Source organism: Barbus barbus (assembly GCF_936440315.1).
Source record: "Barbus barbus genome assembly, chromosome: 4".
NCBI classification, from domain to species: Eukaryota; Metazoa; Chordata; class Actinopteri; order Cypriniformes; family Cyprinidae; genus Barbus; species Barbus barbus.
In genome coordinates this window covers 30,314,884-30,334,354 of record NC_136732.1, presented here as the reverse complement: position 1 = coordinate 30,334,354, position 19,471 = coordinate 30,314,884, and the positions used below count along the sequence as shown (strand labels likewise).

Sequence of the window (19,471 nt, the reverse complement as noted above, 5' to 3'; positions counted from 1 at the left end):
CTGCATAGGTACCATTGAGACAAAACTTTTAGGTGATAACAAACATTCACAAAACACAGTATTCAACAATACAAACTCTCTCTATGGCTCTGTCTGTTCACTGCAGTGTGCAACGAGGACTACCCATGTGAGGGCATGAGTCGGCACGCCACCTTTGAGAACTTCGGCATGGCGTTCCTCACCCTCTTCCAGGTCTCCACTGGTGACAACTGGAACGGCATAATGAAGGTAAAACAGAATAGAAAGCCATAGTACTACGAGCGTGACTTTGTTATAAAAAGAGGTGGGAACAGTTAGTAGCCTGAAGGTTTTTAAATTTGACCAAAAAAACAGCAATATTGTGAAATATTATTACAATTTAAAATGACTGTTTTCTATTTCAATATATTTGAAAATGTCATTTATTCCTGTGATTGCAAAGCTGAATTTTTAGCATCATTTCTCCAGTCTTCAGAGTCACATGATCCTTCAGAAATGATTCTGATATACTGATTTGCTGCTCAAGAAACATTTCTTATCAATGTTGAAAACAGTTGTTTCTTCTTATTTTTTGTGTAAACCATGGTACAATTTTCAGAATTAATTGAGAAATTGTAAATTGCATTAATTTGTTACATTATAAATGTTTTTACTGTCACTTTTAATCAATTTAATGTGTCGTTGCTTAATAAAACAACTAAATTTTACCTAAATTCTTTACTTCAGACTTACGTGCCCTCTAGAAGCTTGCGTTCTTCAAGTGAACAACGAATTATTGTACCATCCCAAAGACACAGAAAAACACTTTCAAGGACTTTTTCATTAACTGTTCCCATCTGGTGGAATGACCTGCCCAACTCGATCCGAGCTGCCGAATCCTTACCCATCTTCAAGAAACGCCTAAAAACTCATCTGTTCCATCTTTACTTGACCCTCTAACTCTAGCACTATCTATTCTAATTGTATTTTATCTGTGTCTTTTTATTAAAAAATAACAATAATAATAATAATAATTATCTGTACTGCGTTAGGCTAACCAAGACTTGTAATAGCACTTGCACGTTGTTGCTCTTTTGTTGGTTTTGATTGCTTCTTATGTCCTCATTTGTAAGTCGCTTTGGATAAAAGCGTCTGCTAAATGACTAAATAAAAAAATAAAAGTATACATTTACATTAAATAAATAAATAACTATACAAATCTAATGAATATTAATTATTAATTTATGACCATCATATGCTTATGTTTATAAGCTGAGCAGTCATTCTTGCTGGCCGTTTCAAGAGCTCAAATGAGCTGACATATTTAATTTGATATCTTCATCCCTACATCTGCCACTGTTGTTCCTGGGATTTTGTAGATTAGTGGATAAATGCATGGATCAGCAGTTCAAAACCAAATATGATTTAGATTCAAATATGAGGAGTTCAAGACCATAATAAACAGAGCCATAATTGCATTAGGCTTATACTGCACCAGCAACAGATATACATTTCTTTGCATTTAATTTATTATTCCACCGTAAAAAAAAAAAAAAAAAAAAAAAGACAAGACAAGAGAACATTGCTGTTGTCACTTTCTGGCACTGAAGAGAACTGAAGCGACCGCTCAGTAAAATATTAAAAATAACATATTCCAATGCTTTATCTGCGTTCATTATAGCACAAGTGGAAACTTGCTTTTTTCTGTATTAGATATAACACTGACATTTCATAAAGTGATGCGAACCAAATCAGCCCTGGCAAAAGGTGCCCATCATAAGTGATTGGTACCCATTTAAGCACAGAATATTCAACTGAGGATGTTGACAACTAGACACTTAAGAAATATTCACAAGCAAAATGCTTATGATTTCTGATGTGTCACTGTAGTAAAGAGACCAGGATAGGTTGCCATGAGGAGTCCTTTAAGGTAGCGGCTTATAAATCTACAATGTTACAGTCTTTTCTCACCATTTTTCTGAACTTTTCTTGATCCCTCCTTTTGCTTTATATGGTATTTCATCATAGGCTCTTTCATCATTGTTTCCTCTCGTCCTCCTGTGTCGTTCTCGTCTCTAATACACTTGTCTTTGAGGAATGAGTTCTTATCGGCCTGTTTAAAGACAACCTGCCGCGTTTCATCTCCTCTCCCTCCAACCTGGCGTTTATATGAGAGGTATATGATGGAGGAACTACCAGCTCAGCATATTCAGCGCAGTAGTAAAGCGCACCTGAATAAATGAGAACACATCGGCGCTATATCGATGCGTAACACCCCACTCACACCAGAGGGTGTGTTTGATGGAGGGTGACAGACTTCACCCATTAGGCACACACACACACACACACACATGATGAGTTTTATGGTTTCCTGGCAGCTAAAGCACCATAATCAGAGCTGTAAATTACAACCTGAGTTCTTACATACCTGCAGAGAAGCCAAGGCCTCCCCGAACCCCAACCACACGCATGAGTGGCCAAGCAAAATTACTGCCAGAGCCTGCACCCATCTTCTCATTCACGGCAACTTTGGAGGGGGAAAAAAAGAGTGTTTATGTTATGTCAAAACAAATCAGAATGAAATTGGCATTCTGAGATTTGTTCCTATTGTTCCTATAGTTCAAGTAATCAAACTGCAGATGATAAAATGAGGGAGGGGAAGACAGTTGTCACACTAAGTACTGGGTATTTGCCGCCTCTAGGAAGTCGAGCCCATGGAAAATGGTTTTATCATTTAATGGCTAGTGTTTGATTGATGTAATTAGTATTATATTCAGAAATGGGTGTCAAGTCTTCAGTGCACATTGCTGTTAAAAAAATGTGTTTTTAAACAAGTAAATTCTTGAGTTTGACACGAGACAATAAAAATGTAAAAATGTCAGAATTTTTTATGCATTTTTAAATACAATTTTAATCAATTGTATTTAAAATGGGATTAAAAAAATAATAAAAAAAGGTAATTGCGACTGTCACAATTGAGATTTTTTATATCTATATATCTTTAAAAATAAGAATTGTGAGATATAAATTTGCAATTGCAAGCAATTACCGTTTTTATCCCATGGTGGAAACAAGCTTACATAGATTATTGTATTGTATTGTATTTTATATTATATTTGTTTTAAGAGAATATGTGAATTGAATTGAATTAGTTTTTCTTACCCCATTCGAACATAAACATTTTAAGTTTAAACACCACTTTTTAGGCTTATGATTTTAAAAAGAAGAAAAATAGCTACAAGTAAATGTAAATGTTTCCTCTGGGGGGAAAAAAACAACAATAAAGAGGCTGGTTAAGAAATCAGCTTATTACAGTGCAGTTTATCAAGTGTAATGTCTCGTAATTGGATAAGTTTTCAGCACACAACCAAATTGCTGTTAAATAACATTTCCAAAATATGTATGTATGTATATATATATATATATATATATATATATATATATATATATATATATATATATTGTATTATTGACCTATCAGACACGATGCAACAATGATTTAATCAGTATTTTTGTCTTGTTTTCCATTATAAAATTTAATACATTGTTTCTGTTAAAATAATCGTAAAATACTATTTTAAGGATGTTTAGCTATTTTTACTTGAAAACAACACAAAAAAATCTGATTATAGAAATGCTGATCACTGCAGTCCACCTATTGTACTCCATCAATGAAAATAGATCTAAATGAAGTTTGATTAAGTATTGTAATTCTATATACCTGATCTGTCCAGGCAAATGAATTGAACATAACTAACTGTGGTAGACGTTCAAATATCTTTATCCTAACTCTTCCTTCACTCCTGTAGGACACTCTTCGAGAATGCCCGCCAGGCGAATACGCCTGTAATCCTAGCCTACAATTCATCTCACCGCTGTACTTTGTGAGCTTTGTGCTCACGGCCCAGTTTGTTCTCATCAATGTGGTCGTGGCAGTGCTGATGAAACACCTGGACGACTCCAACAAAGAAGCCCAGGAGGAGGCAGAGATGGATGCGGAGATTGAACTGGAACTGGCCCAGGGAACGCTCTGCTGCATTGGAGGAGGGGGGTCTGTAGCGGAGAGGAGCATTGGGGGGCATCAGGGTGCTGGACCCAGCTCTACTGTTCCACCTCACTCCCCAAACACACTCCTAGGGGTCCACGAGCCCAACAGCGCTAGGAAACTCTACTCACCAGCCCAGGTACGACACACACAGTGATGGCAGGGGATGGATAGATGGACGGAGAAACAGATAATTGATGGAGGAATGCATTCATGAATATTATGATTCGGTTAGATGGCAGATAAGAGATTGGGTTACTGAGCATTAGATTGATGAATTAATGATTTGGTTTAAAGTAAGAAAGGATAGATCGTCACTGTGTTGATAAATGGATGACTAATGGATGATGGATGCATTGCATATATGCACGGATAAATTGTAGATGGAGGAATTTAGTGATTAAGAAAAGGTTTGACTGAATGGATGGCCACATTGATGATGGATACTGTAGATGTGATTGATGATTGGAGTGATAATGGGATAGATAGATTGACTGATTGTTAATTCAGGAATGAATTGGTGAATGTGATTTGGTTGGATGCATTCATGCATGAATGGCTGTAGCAAGGAGTGAGTTTAAATCACATTTATGGTATATTCAATATCACAATATGGTTATATTTATGCAGTAAATCCAATCCCAAAATGTAAATTCAAAATATTAATAGGGGTCTACTTTTTATTTATATACATTTAATAGGGGTCTACATTTTATATAACAATGTAAAAGTCTTTTTAGTCTCCTTTTTGATCAATTTAATGCTCCCTGCTAAACAGTATTATAAATATTACATTACCCCACCTTACCAGATTTATTTATTTACAATATATTTATTTTTACTATATACAGTTGGTACGGAAAGTATTCAGACCCCCTTAAATTGTTCACTCTTTGTTATATTGCAGCCATTTGCTAAAATCATTTAAGTTCATTTTTTTTCCTCATTAATGTACACACAGCACCCCATATTGACAGAAAAACATAGAATTGTTGACATTTTTGAAGATTTATTAAAAAAGAAAAACTGAAATATCACATGGTCCTAAGTATTCAGACCCTTTGCTGTGACACTCATATATTTAACTCAGGTGCTGTCCATTTCTTTGGATCATCCTTGAGATGGTTCTACACCTTCATTTGAGTCCAGTTGTGTTTGATTATACTGACTGGACTTGATTAGGAAAGCCACACACCTGTCTATATAAGACCTTACAGCTCACAGTGCATGTCAGAGCTAATTAGAATCATGAGGTCAAAGGAACTGCCTGAAGAGCTCAGAGACAGAATTGTGGCAAGGCACAGATCTGGCCAAGGTTACAAAAAAATGTCTGCTGTACTTAAGGTTCCTAAGAGCACAGTGGCATCCATAATCCTTAAATGGATGACGTTTGGGACGACCAGAACCCTTCTTAGAGCTGGCCGTCCGGCCAAACTGAGCTATCGGGGGAGAAGAGCCTTGGTGAGAGAGGTAAAGAAGAACCCAAAGATCACTGTGGCTGACCTCCAGAGATGCAGTCGGGAGATGGGAGAAAGTTGTAGAAAGTCAACCATCACTGCAGCCCTCCACCAGTCGGGGCTTTATGGTAGAGTGGCCTGACGGAAGCCTCTCCTCAGTGCAAGACACAAAAAAACACCTGAAGGACCACAAGATGGTGAGAAATAAGATTCTCTGGTCTGATGAGACCAAGATAGAACTTTTTGGCCTTAATTCTAAGCGGTATGTGTGGAGAAAACCAGGCACTGCTCATCACCTGTCCAATACAGTCCCAACATTAAAGCATGGTGGTGGCAGCATCATGCTGTGGGGGTGTTTTTCAGCTGCAGGGACAGGACGACTGGTTGCAATCGAGGGAAAGATGAATGCGGCCAAGTACAGGGATATCCTGGACGAAAACCTTCTCCAGAGTGCTCAGGACTTCAGACTGGGCCGAAGGTTTACCTTCCAACAAGACAATGACCCTAAGCACACAGTTAAAATAACGAAGGAGTGGCTTCACAACAACTCCGTGACTGTTCTTGAATGGCCAGAGCCCTGACTTAAACCCAATTGAGCATCTCCGGAGAGACCTAAAAATGGCTGTCCACCAACGTTTACCATCCAACCTGACAGAACTGGAGAGGATCTGCAACGAGGAATGGCAGAGGATCCCCAAATCCAGGTGTGAAAAACTTGTTGCATCTTTCCCAAAAAGACTCATGGCTGTATTAGATCAAAAGGGTGCTTCTACTAAATACTGAGCAAAGGGTCTGAATACTTAGGACCATATGATATTTCAGTTTTTCTTTTTTAATAAATCTGCAAAAATGTCAATAATTCTGTGTTTTTCTGTCAATATGGGGTGCTGTGTACATTAATGAGGAAAAAAAATTAACTTAAATGATTTTAGCAAATGGCTGCAATATAACAAAAGAGTGAAAAATTTAAGGGGGTCTGAATACTTTGCGTACCCACTGTATATTCATTTATTTAGTTTTTGAAATAACACAATGATTCAGAAAGGATTCTGTTTCAAAAAATTAAGCAACAACTTTTTTTCAACACTGATAATAAGAAATCTGAAAACGTACAAATAAAGATAATTTAAGATGTTTAATTACTATTTGGAGCATTGGGATCGCTAGAAGAGGGCATGAACAAATTTTTGTGAAAACCTCAAATTCGACCAAAACATTTGATAAGACATTTTTCACTTCTTTTGACTGTATAGGTCAAAATTAGTCCATGCGCATTCCGACTCACTTTGCCAGCACGGGTCACATATTTCCTTTTGTTTGGATACAACACCAAGTCTCTCCTGTGCAGAAATTATAAGCTAAATATTTTTAATTTTGGTTAGTTTTTAATAAGAACTTATTTGTTAGAATTAAATAAACAGTAATGAAGGTTTTTTGATAGTACATTGAAGCTATGAAAATAACTATAAATAAACTATATATCAATCGCTGCATTTTTTTTTCCCCAGAAAGAAATCTGTGACAAACAATGTTGATCTGCCGTGGTACACGTCCTTGTGGAGATTGAAAGAATGCCATCTTCTCCTGTTCCATTGTTGTCCCGTTTTTGAAGTTTTAAATAATGATTTAATGATCTGATATTTATTTGCCGCCGTCACGGCTATTGCTTCTCCGACGAGCCGCTTCTTCTTCGGTTTTTGCCGTGGTACTGTGGGTTACACCAGCAACATGCCCGTGGACACTGCAGACTAGCGGTCCGCATGTGTACTGCACGTCGACGCGGACGGCGATGCAGAAGTATAAATGAAAACCGACGCACAGCTTACGGCGTAGAGGCTGCGGCGTAGGTCAGACGCAGAAGTATAAATTGAGCTTTACACCGAACACGTCATTCTGTACGTGTTTTCACTGATTAAATGCAGCAATCCAAAACAGTGAATCTAATCATCATTCAGACAAAACTTTGCTTTAAAAATGAGCCACAATGCTGACATGATCTAATTACTAGCACACCCTGAGCACATGTGAGTTAATGTATTCCACTTATCGGCAAGACATATCGGCATAATATTTCATATCGGGCCCAGAGCTGGTGCCAGCGCGGCACTGATGAAAGGGGTAACGAAAGGGGGCAATGACGTAGCACAAAATAAAAATAAAAAACATATGTGGCCCATTCATGTATTTGTCGGGCTGTAAACAAACCTGCCCGCGCTACTACTACAACTATTAGAATACTGGGTTCACACATTTGTTTTGGTCGCGAGTCAGGTCAGTGGAAGATTTTTTTTTGTGCCGTGTTTTAGAATGATGTCTTATGCGTGGAGAATCTGCTATAAAAGACGAGAGCGCAGCATTCAAATTCAAAGACATCCGTAGCGCATTTACTTTGAAATAGAATGAAAAATGCTTTCTGAGTGAATGACCCTACTAAAAGGTAGCCTACTTAGCAAATACAGATGGCAGAGTAGCCTATAATAAAACAAAATGGCATCAAATTAGAAAATCTGACATCCAGGACATAACATGTTTTAGGGCAGCAGTTTTACCACAAATACAGTCTACAGAGAAGTGATACCACCACAACCACCAGAAATACTTACAATGAAACACATTGCCACCAATTCCCTGACATAACATTCATTGCGGCCCATTTAACAGATGCATCATTTTAAGTTTAACAAATTGAACAGCAACAAACAATACAGCAAAATAATCAACAAACTACGATAATCTAGCCCTCTATTAAACATTGAAAAATTATTTCATCATACCTTTAGCTTAGTCAGTAGTGCTGCATAATGCCTGCATTTAGTTGAACCGTTTGCGGGAAGTTTGTGTGTCAGATGTAACAATTAAAATGCGACTTTGTGAAACAGACTGTCCTAAATTGTTGCTGTAGTAGCATCATATTAATGCTAGAAAGCCTATTCATTTGGCAATTGTTTTTTTTAAATAAACCATTATCTATTTTCACACTCATCTTGAGTGAGGGGGCAGGATAGATCGGGCTGATGCCGACATTTACATTTAAAGCCATTATTGGCCAATTCCGATATCAGTCCGATAATATTGTGCATCCCTAATATATATATATATATATATATATATATATATATATATATATATATATATATATATATATATATATATACTCACCGGACACTTTATAAGGTACACCTGTTCAGTTGCTTGGTAACACAAATTGTTAATCAGCCAACCACGTGGCAGCAACTCAATGCATTTAGGCATCTAGATGTGAAGACGACTTGCTGAAGTTCAAACCGAGCATCAGAATGGGGAAGATAGGGGATTTAAGTGACTTTGAACGTGGAATGGTTGTTGGTGCCAGACAGGCTGGTCTGAGTATTTAAAAAACTGCTGATCTACTAGGATTTTCACGCATAACCATCTCTAGGGTTTACAGAGAATGGTCTGAAAAAGAGAAATTATCTAGTGAGCGGCAGTTGTGTGGACGAAAATGCCTTGTTGATGTCAGAGGTCAGAGGAGAATGGGCAGACTGGTTAGAGATGATAGAAAGGCAACAGTAACTCAAATAACCACTCGTTACAACCAAGGTATGCAGAATACCATCTCTGAACGCACAACACGTCGAACCCTGAAGCAGATGGGCTACAGCAGCAGAAGACCACACCGGGTGCCGCTCCTGTCAGCTAAGAACAGGAAACGGAGACTACAATTCGCACAGGCTCACCAAAATTGGACAATAGAAGATTGGAAAAACGTTGCCTGGTCTGATGAGTCTCAATTTCTGCTGCAACATTCAGATGGTAGGGTCAGAATTTGGCATAAAGAAAGTAAAAGAACTGTAAACATTTCTACTCGCCGCGGGAGTTCTGCTCTTTACAAGCCTGTCTCGACCTTACTGATTGGAGTGTTTTTGAATCTGCTGATGATCTGGACGAGCTCACAGAGACCGTAACATCATATATCAGTTTCTGTGAGGATATGTGCATTCTTACCAGGACTCATCTAACTTATAACAACAACAAACCGTGGTTCACTGCAAAACTCAGACAGCTCCGGCAGGCCAAAGAAGATGCTTACAGGAATGGGGACAGAGTCCTGTATAAACAGGCCAAATACACACTGGATGAGATCAGAGTGGCAAAGAGGAATTATTCAGATAAGTTAAGGATCCAATTATCTTCCAGTGACACGGCTTCAGTGTGGAAAGGTCTGAAAGACATCACCAATTACAAGACACCATCCGCCAGCACTGTGGAGAATCAACAACTGGCAGACGATCTTAATGAGTTATATTTTAGGTTTGAAAAACACCATTCACACCTCCTGCAACGCCCCTCTCCCCCACACCTGAACTGCAGATAAGAGAAGATGACGTGCGCCAGGTCTTCAAAAAGAACAAGAGAAGGAAGGCACCAGGCCCAGACGGTGTGACACCAGCCTGTCTGAAATCCTATGCTGACTAGCTGGCCCCCATCTTCACACAGATCTTCAACAGATCACTGGAGCTGTGTGAAGTCCCCTCATGCTTCAAACGCTCCACCATAATCCCCATCCCAAAGAAACACAAGATAACAGGACTTAACGACTACAGACCTGTGTGCTCCAACATCTGTGGTCATGAAGTCATTTGAAAAACTTGCTTTGGCTTATCTGAAGGACATCACTGGACCCTTACTGGAACCCCTGCAATTTGCCTACAGAGCAAACAGGTCTGTGGATGATGCAGTCAACATGGGACTGCATTACACACTGCAACACCTAGACAGACCAGGGACTTATTTGAGGATCCTGTTTGTGGACTTCAGCTCGGCCTTTAACACTATCATTCCAGAACTCCTCCTGCCCAAACTAACTCAGCTTTCCGTGCCCACCTCCGTCTGTCTGTGGATCAACAGCTTCCTGACAAACAGGCAGCAGCTAGTGAGGCTGGGAAAATACACATCCAGCACCCACGCCATCAGCACTGGAGCTCCTCAGGGCTGCGTTCTCTCCCCACTGCTCTTCTCCCTCTACACCAACGACTGCACATCTAAAGACCCCTCTGTCAAGCTCCTGAAGTTTGCAGACGACAGCACACTTATTGGCCTCATTCAGGACGGTGACGAGTCTGCTTAAAGACAGGAGGTTAAGGAGCTGGCTGTCTGGTGCAGTCTTAACAACCTGGAGCTCAACACACTCAAAACTGTGGAGATGATTGTGGACTTCAGGAGAAACCCCCCTGCTCTCCCCCCACTCACCATCATGAACAGCACTGTGACTGCAGTGGAGTCATTCAGGTTCCTGGGCACCACTATTTCTCAGGATCTGAAGTGGGACATTCACACTGACTCTATTGCAAAAAAGGCCCAGCAGAGGTTGTACTTCCTTCACCAGCTGAGGAAGTTCAACCTGCCACAGGATCTGCTGAAACAGTTCTACTCTGCCATCATTGAATCCATCCTCTGCACTTAAATAACTGTCTGGTTCAGCTCAGCTACCAAATCTGACCTCAGAAGACTACAGAGGGTAGTCCGGACTGCTGAGCGAATCATTGGTACAACCCTCCCCACTCTCCAAGAACTGTACTTATCCAGAGTGAGCAAAAGGGCTGGTAAAATTACTCTGGACCCCTCACATCCAGCACACTCCCTCTTTGAACTGTTTCCGTCTGGTCGATGCTACAGAGCTCTGTGCACCAGAACGACCAGACACAGAAACAGTTTCTTCCCTCAGGCAATCCATCTCATGAACACTTAAACTCTTAAACTCTATCATACTTTTTATTTTATTTTACACACATACCTGGGGTCGACAATATAATTGGCCCGGTGGCCCGGACGTGCTTTTAAAACCGTCAGGGCCACCAGATCGCTCCAACCACTAGCCCGGTGGGGCCAGTAAAAATAATGCCTCGATTAAAAAAAAGTCTAATTTCACATTAATTACCTGTGGTTCTGTGTTTTGATTTCTGTTAAATCGTCTCGGTAACCACCGCTAACACGTTACGTGATCCCGACAGTTACAGATGCAGCGGTTTATGCGCTCCGTGACGCTCCCGCGGTTACGCGCGCAAACTGCACACTGCTGCTCAGCACCTACCTATAGCTACTATTAAGCTAGGCTACATGTTTCTGAAACCCCCATCACCTGGCCAAACGCCGGGTAAAAAAAGAGAAGGCAAGGAAGCGAAAATCACCAGAGGAATTGAGGGAAAGCGAAAGGGAATACGAAAAGAAAAGGCAGAGAAAGTTTCAGCCCCAGTGGTGAGACCGCTGGAATTGGCTGGGCTTAGGGGTGTGCGATATGACGATTTTTGATCGTGGACAATAAAAATGTCTCCACGATCTGCTTTTGAAGAAATATGGTAGTATCGTGCTACAGAGCACATTATGTCAAATACAGTTCTGGTGCCTCCGTCTCTATATACTGTTCAACACGACATACAGCAGTAGAGTTACTCTGACAGGACACTGCACTTATTTCCGATCGCAGAAGTACATTATTTGCATGCAAGCCTTGCTGGTTAAATGTTTAATTCGCGCGCTTGTCTGACGTGCGCTTTTTCTGAGCGGATACACCTGAAGCACGCGCACTAAAAACCCTGTCTAACAGCACCTGATTACTCAACTAACTTATCTTTTGCGCTAATACTGTCAAAACACACAAGGTTTACATACAGACTCAGTTGGTTATCTCTAAAATGAAAGTAAATAGTTAAGAGAGATACGGATGCGTGCCTGTATATTAGATGCGTGCAGGTCTTAAAGGGACAGGACACTAAACATGCTGTCGACTTTCATTAAAGAGATAGTTCACCCTAAAATGTAATTTCTGTCATTATTTACTCACTCACATGTTGTCCCAAACCTCTATTAATTTCTTGTGCTGAACACAAAAGAAGATATTTTGAAGAATGAGGGTAACCAAACAGTTGCTGGTCTACATTGACTGATAGCAGGAAAGAAAAATCCTATGGAAGTCACTGAGGACCAGCAACTGTTTGGTTTTCCACCTTCTTCAAAATAGCAATTATGTTCAGCAGAAGAAAGAAACTCATTCAGGTTTAAAACAACTTTTGAGTAAATGATGGTATAAAAATAAAACATCATGACAGAATTGACAGACAGATGACAGAATATTTATTTTTGGGGGAACTATTCATTTAACGTTAACAAAACAACAAAACACAAAGAGAAAAATCACTCACTATTCTTGACTGAAACACTTTAATACAGTTCTTTAGGAATCAGTCTATCTAGTGTTTTATTTTTATATTTGTTCATTCAATTTCATTGAATGCTCTGCTAAATACACCTATTGTACCTGAAAATAAAGCACTGTTTGTTTTATTTGTATATTATGTGTATTTGTAATGTGTATCTTTGTTTTTATTTTTTAATAAGAAAGATAGAATGATGACAAAGATTTTTATCTTCGCCCACTTTGGCCTAAATATCTGCCATGTTTTTTTTTGTTTTTTGTTACCTTGAAAGGCTTTGTCTTTCTAGTTTGGCTGTAATGCTCAGACAACTTGTAAAACCAACATGACAAAGAATCGTGATAAAACCGTGAATCGTGATATTTAAAAAAAAAAAAAATTGTGATATGATATTTTTCCCATATCACCCACCCCTAGCTGGGCTACGATCAAGAAAAAGAGGTTTACTGTGAGCTCTGCAGATCAATGCCCACATATGCAGACAAGTAAGTTAGAGAAAAGTTAACGTGTATGAAACCTATGGTATGAACATAATATAATGAATTGCTGTGTGACTACAGAGAATGAATCCTATGCAATAGGTTTATTTGCACTTGTTTCATGTTTTTGCACAGTTTTGCTGCACTTTGCACTAAACCTTACCTTAAAAAAAAAAATGTTATTCATGTTGTTCAAGCAAACTGTTCTTTTTCGTGATTATTGGGATCAATACCCGACGTGTTGACCTGGGCCAGTGAACTTCAAAAGACACTGGCCCGGAGGGCCAGTGGCAAATTTCCCTTATTGTCTACCCCTGCATACTTATTACATTTCAAATTTGCACCCAACATACCTGTACATACCGAATTGTCTATTTTGTATATTGTGTTTGGGCTATTTGGCACATTGTCCATTTTTGTATATTTGTACAGTATTTGTTTTATTTTTATTTTTTATTATCTGTGTCCTGTCCTGTTGCTGTCATTCTGTCGCACTGTGGAGCTACTGTCACTAAAACAAATTCCTCGTATGTGCAAACATACCTGGCAATAAAGCTCATTCTGATTCTGATTCTGAAAGCATGGATCCATCCTGCCTTGTCTCAACGGTTCAGGCTGGTGGTGGTGGTGGTGTAATGGTGTGGGGGATATTTCCTTGGCACACTTTGGGCCCCTTAGTACTAATTGAGCATCGTTTAAACGGCACAGCCTATCTGAGTATTGTTGCTGACCATGTCCATCCCTTTATGACAACAGTGTACCCATCTTCTGATGGCTACTTTCAGCAAGATAATGCACCATGTCACAAAGATCAAATCATCTCAGACTAGTTTCTTGAACATGACAATGAGTACTCAAATGGCCTCCACAGTCACCAGATCTCAATCCAATAGAGCACCTTTGGGATGTGGTGGAGACTTTCGCATCATGGATGTGTAACCGACAAATCTGCAGCAACTGCGTGATGCTATCATGTCAATATGGACCAAAATCTCTGAGGAATGTTTCCAACATCTTGTTGAATCTATGCCACGAAGAATTAAGGCAGTTCTGAAGGCAAAAGGGGGTCCAACCCGCTACTAGCAAGGTGTGCCTAATAAAGTGTTCATTGTCAGTGTTCATGGTTAAGTGACCAAACTTTTGCAGCATTTACAGTACTTTAGATTAATGGAGTGGCACTAACCACTGACACATCTACCATATTCTCCCCTATAGCAAAATCTCTAGAAACTGGCAAATTTCTACCATCATGTGGTATCCACAGCCGTATATGGATGGATGATTTCTGAAAGTTCTGTACGCGTGTATAAAGAGGCATAATAAGGGGACTTTTTCATTATAGATCCTTGGCGACTCGCCTCTGCTTGGGTCCTGTCGCCATGGCAACACATTGTGTCAGTCTGCACTGCTCTCTTAGATATGTAAACACGCTAAACTACAATTAATCACCTTTTGTAATTAAGTAAAGGATCAAATGATTAACTGTTGAACCAGATCCACCAGGAAAGAAAAGTTCCACACATGCATGACTGAATTGCTAAAAACAGAATACTGACAAATGTTGTGGTGCACTCGCACAGACACACACATGCACGCACGCCATGATGACTCACTGTCAGGCAGCTATTGTGGAGCTATAATTGTCTTTACCTGTCCATTTTTAGCTTCTGCAGCAGATTATGTAACTGCAGAGAGAAGAGGAAAAGAGAGGAGGAGGACAGAGAGAGAAAGGAATGGAATGCTAATTGAAGAATTGAATTCATTGCAGTGTTAAGTGCATGGATTCAGTAGTGAACCTGGGTTTGTTTATGTACCTAATTGTCAGCGTTTGTGCATGCTCATGCATTCAGGTGTATACTGCCTTTACATATCATAACATAGCAACATTTTACACTCTGGAGAAAAGAATTCAGACTGTTGTTGCATTATTTTTATTTGATACAAATTTGAGTTTTTTATACAAACACTTAAGAATTGTTTTTCTTTTCTTCTTTTTTTAACAAATGGTCAGTGAAAGGAAAATGCTTAACCTTCAGAAAACCTTTATTGTCAGTCTCAGGAGGTCAAACCAAATAGTATATGTGGCCCTGGACCACAAAACCAGTCATAAGGGTAATTTTTTTTAAATTGAGATTTATACATCATCTGAAAGGTGAAAAAAATAAACTTTCCATTGATGTATCCTAACTTGATTTGTTAGGATAGGATGATATTTTGCTGAAATAACAACTATTTGAAAATATGGAATTTGAGGGTGCAAAAAAAATTAAATATTGAGAAAAGTTCTTAGAAATCCTTATTACTAATCAAATTTAGTATGATTTTTGGCATAAAAGAAAAATTTATAATTTTTTTGACCCACACAATGTATTGTTGGCTATTGCTACAAATATACCCCGTGCTACTTATGACTGGTTTTGTGGTCCAGGGTCACAAATGAGCTGTTTTATTTTCTAATAATTTAGAATTAAATAATGTTTGTCATGTAGGTATTTTTAATGTAATAGAATTAAACATTTAAATTAAATGAAGAAATATACAGACAGACATGTCACTTTGTATAGAAATATTTAAAAATACATATTTTTCATATAGAGACTGGTTAGCTAAATATTATATTAAAGCAAAATTTTATTTAATTTATGAAAAGTTTATTTCACTTTTTTCAATAAATTTGGTTGCAGTTTTAAAGGATGAGCTGGTAAATTGAGCTAAAATTGGTAAAAACTTGTTTACTTGTCTTACCACCATATGTAACTTTTTTGTTATGAGCAGATATCATATAGCATTTAAAATGTGGAAAATGGCTAAATATGTATGTTTTTGGTATATAAAATTTGTTAATTTAAAAATGTATCAAATTTAATTGAATAGCAAGAGAGGATAGATAAAACTAGCTGTTTGTCATGTCCAACATATTCTCAGAGAAAAGGGGGTTTGGGTGCTTGATGATTGATGCTTGATGAAAAACAGCATTGGACACCATATGGGTGTACCATATTATTCATGGAAAGTGCCATATCAGTCCAGATAGCTGTTGCTTTGAAGCTTTTGGTAATCGTTCAAGCAAATTCTTCCACATTTTCTCCTTAGAAGTTTAGTCTAGTTAATGGAGCCAAATAAGTCTCCAAAACTCTCCAAAGATTTTTTCGATACCCTTATTTGTCATGTCTTCAGCTGTCGCAGTGCGGGCATGTGCTGAAACTAGCCCTAGTGCTGGTATTAGTTTATTTGAATACTAAGATCCAAAAAGACAGATGTCCCATACCTGTTCTGGGTCTTGGCTCGATAGTGACAAACACAAAGGCGCACACAAATACCACATACTAGACAGCAGCGGCTTTCCATGCAGTGAGCTCAGTCCTTATCACTACCTGCAGGTTTGGGGCTGAGAGATGGAGAGGAGGAGACAAAGACACAGAGACAGGAAAGAGATATGCATGACAGTCAGCAAAACAGGAATTGGAAAAACTAGTTTGACTTCAAGCAGAAGCCATGTCAGCAGACTGAAAGCATTTCATCTCCTCAGAGAGAGAGAGCTGAACGGAAGAAGGTTAGAGACACAAGGAATGCAAATGTGTCATTAATGAGCTTAATTTTTGCTTAAATTTTGTATTCACAGATAGTCAGCAGGAGATTTTACAAAATGAATTCTGCTGTTTTTATATTGGGTGTTAGGATGGATATGTACATGCACACACATATCCATAAACCTGCCTGCAAAAGCCATAAATATGCTTACTAAACTTCAACTTCTTGTAATCTTATTTTATTTACTATAGCTCCGATTACACTTTATAATAATGATTTTAGAATTTTATGTATTTTGGAATAATATTTGTATTTATTTTGCACTGTTCCTTATCTTTTACTGTTCTTACAGTCTTATCCAAAGATAAGCTGCTCTGGCAACTGATTTGGCAGTTCAAACACACTGTTATTTGTTACACCGGTAAGGCTTGCTAAAACTGAGCAGCAGATTGTAAAAGAGAGGTTTACGTCCGGAGTTCAAGCACAGTTCAGTGTGTATTTATAACATAACATATTTTAAATGCAGTGGGAAGTCACCTCCCACTCCAGGCATCTCTTCTGAATTGTGCCTTGCGCACTGACACACTGACTGCAGCATTTCTGCTGAACAGCTCTTCTCATCCTTAAAGCACTTCAGCTTTTTTGGTCACACGGTATGCCATGGCCAAGAAAAGTAAGGTGATTTTTCTCAGTCAGATGATGCTGTCGAGTATGCATATTTGATTTTTACACAATGGAAGCAATCATTTTCATGTCATTATGCCTTATTATTTTTGTGTATGTGTGGTTTGAGTAAGTTGCATTATGCCTTTTGTTATTTCCATTTCATGTGGTTAATGTTGTGTATCATTAAGAATTTATTTGAAGAAGCAGGATAAAGAATTTTAATGTAAAAACCTTGAATTAAAATTAATTGACTTCAAAGAAACTCAAACTGAAGAAAATAAAAAAAAATCAAGAATCACTTTGAATGTTGACTTGACAAAGACTTTAAAAAAGTTTTAAAAGCCTTTAAATTTGAAGGAGTTTAGGCGATAAATAAATGTGACCCTGGACCACAAAACCAGCCACCAGTCACATTGAAATTGAGATTTATACATAATCTGAAAGCTGAATAAATAAGTTTTCCATTGATATATGGTTTGTTATGATATGACAATATTTGGTCAAGATACAACTATTTGAAAACCTGGAATCTGAGCGTGCAAAAAATCTAAATATTGAGAAAATCGCCTTTAAAGTTGTCCAAATGAAGTTCTTAGCAGTGCATATTACCAATCAAAAATTAAGTTTTGATATATTTACAGTAGAAAATTTACAAAATATCTTCATGGAACATGATCTTTACTTAATGTCCTAATGATTTTTGGCATAAAGAAAAATCAATAATTTTGACCCATACAATGTATTTTTGGCTATTGCTACAAATATACCCCAGCGACGTAAGACTGGTTTTGTGGTCCAGGGTCACAAATAAAAAAAGACTTTTGCATTGTCGCAAACAAATATTTGAAATAAATGCTGTTCTTTTGAACTTTATCAGAGAATCCCGAAAAAAAAACATTACAGGAATAAATGACATTTTAAAGTGTTTTCAGATAGAAAACGGGTATCTTGAATTGTTATCATATTTCACAATATTACTATATTACTATATTTTTAAGTATTAGAGAAATACAGCCTTAGTGAGCATAAGAGACCTCTTTCAAAAACAGACGATGGATGGATGGATAGAATGTGCTATACAGTTTCTACGCACAGCTAGTGAATGGGACTCAGTCTGCGTTAATGTGTCGGTCTGGGAGGAAACAGCATGTACTGATTAGGTCCCCAGTAACACATCATTTTCCTCAAGATCAGCATTGCGCAAAACCACAGTTAGAGTCAGCAGAGGAGAAAGCGCCGAACAGACTAGAGTCAGACTGTGCCTTATATCAAGTTCACAACAGTCTCCGGTTGATTCATCTACCTGTAAAACACAACCTTCAGAAAAGTGCAAAACTGGCAGATGCTGTTTTTCCTTGAACTCACACCTGTTCGCGCCATGTTTTGAGCGATTTGCCACCGGGAAGCCACCAGAAAGCTCATTAAATGAGATGGTTTTGAGGTGTACACGCTCTTGCGCTTTGATTTATGGAGACCTACGATTTGAGGAGCGTTGCGGTAGCCATATGCTGAGACACTCATATGCATTTGTTGAAATGTCATTAAAACTACATCCCAGCCAATTATACAGCATTTCCCCGCTACATTTTGCCGATACGAATTATGACCCACGCCGGCGCAGGTGAGACTCTAACACCCATAAATGTGGCACTCATGCTCAGAGCCATATTGGAAATGATTGTTCTCGCACTACAGGCCGTGACCGCATCGCCCTGTGCATTGGCTGCAACCAAAACCAAACGGGGCCATTATCTCTGTGGGTCACGACTGTAACCATAAATTGGTTACTTAAACCACTGAACTACAGAGGTGTATGTGATCCTGTAACACTGGCCACGGCTAGGTGCTAATCTTCAGGGGATAATAGCAGCCTGTGAGTTGGTGTCAGGCCTTAAGTGTGAAGTCCTGCTGTCAAACTCTCATTAGAATTGCTGAGGTTTGCTAGTGTTTGCAAGAGCTCTTTTGTTAGTCCTGTTTATTGTACATGAGAGGTTGCTTGCTAATAACCAAGTGCGCTTCGAATTAGCAAGCAGGCCAGCATGATCAATTTTCATTAAACTCAAATTAGTCATTTCAATGTAATTGTTTATTGGTGTAGGAAATCAAAAGCGTTTGGCAGTGACGCAAAGAGCACAATTACCTGGA

The 19,471-nt window shown here is 38.6% G+C and overlaps 1 protein-coding gene across 1 annotated transcript in view; it reads left to right on the top strand.

Moving 5' to 3' along the window:
• LOC306864388 (voltage-dependent T-type calcium channel subunit alpha-1I-like) overlaps window positions 1-19,471 on the top strand; it is a gene marked incomplete at its 5' end in the record, with an annotated part of 186,726 nt that overhangs the window by 156,421 nt on the left and 10,834 nt on the right. The window contains 2 exons of the mRNA XM_079408392.1: window positions 107-228; window positions 3,768-4,142. Coding sequence (XP_079264518.1) covers window positions 107-228; window positions 3,768-4,142 — 497 coding nt within the window. The remainder of the gene's footprint in view (window positions 1-106; window positions 229-3,767; window positions 4,143-19,471) is intronic.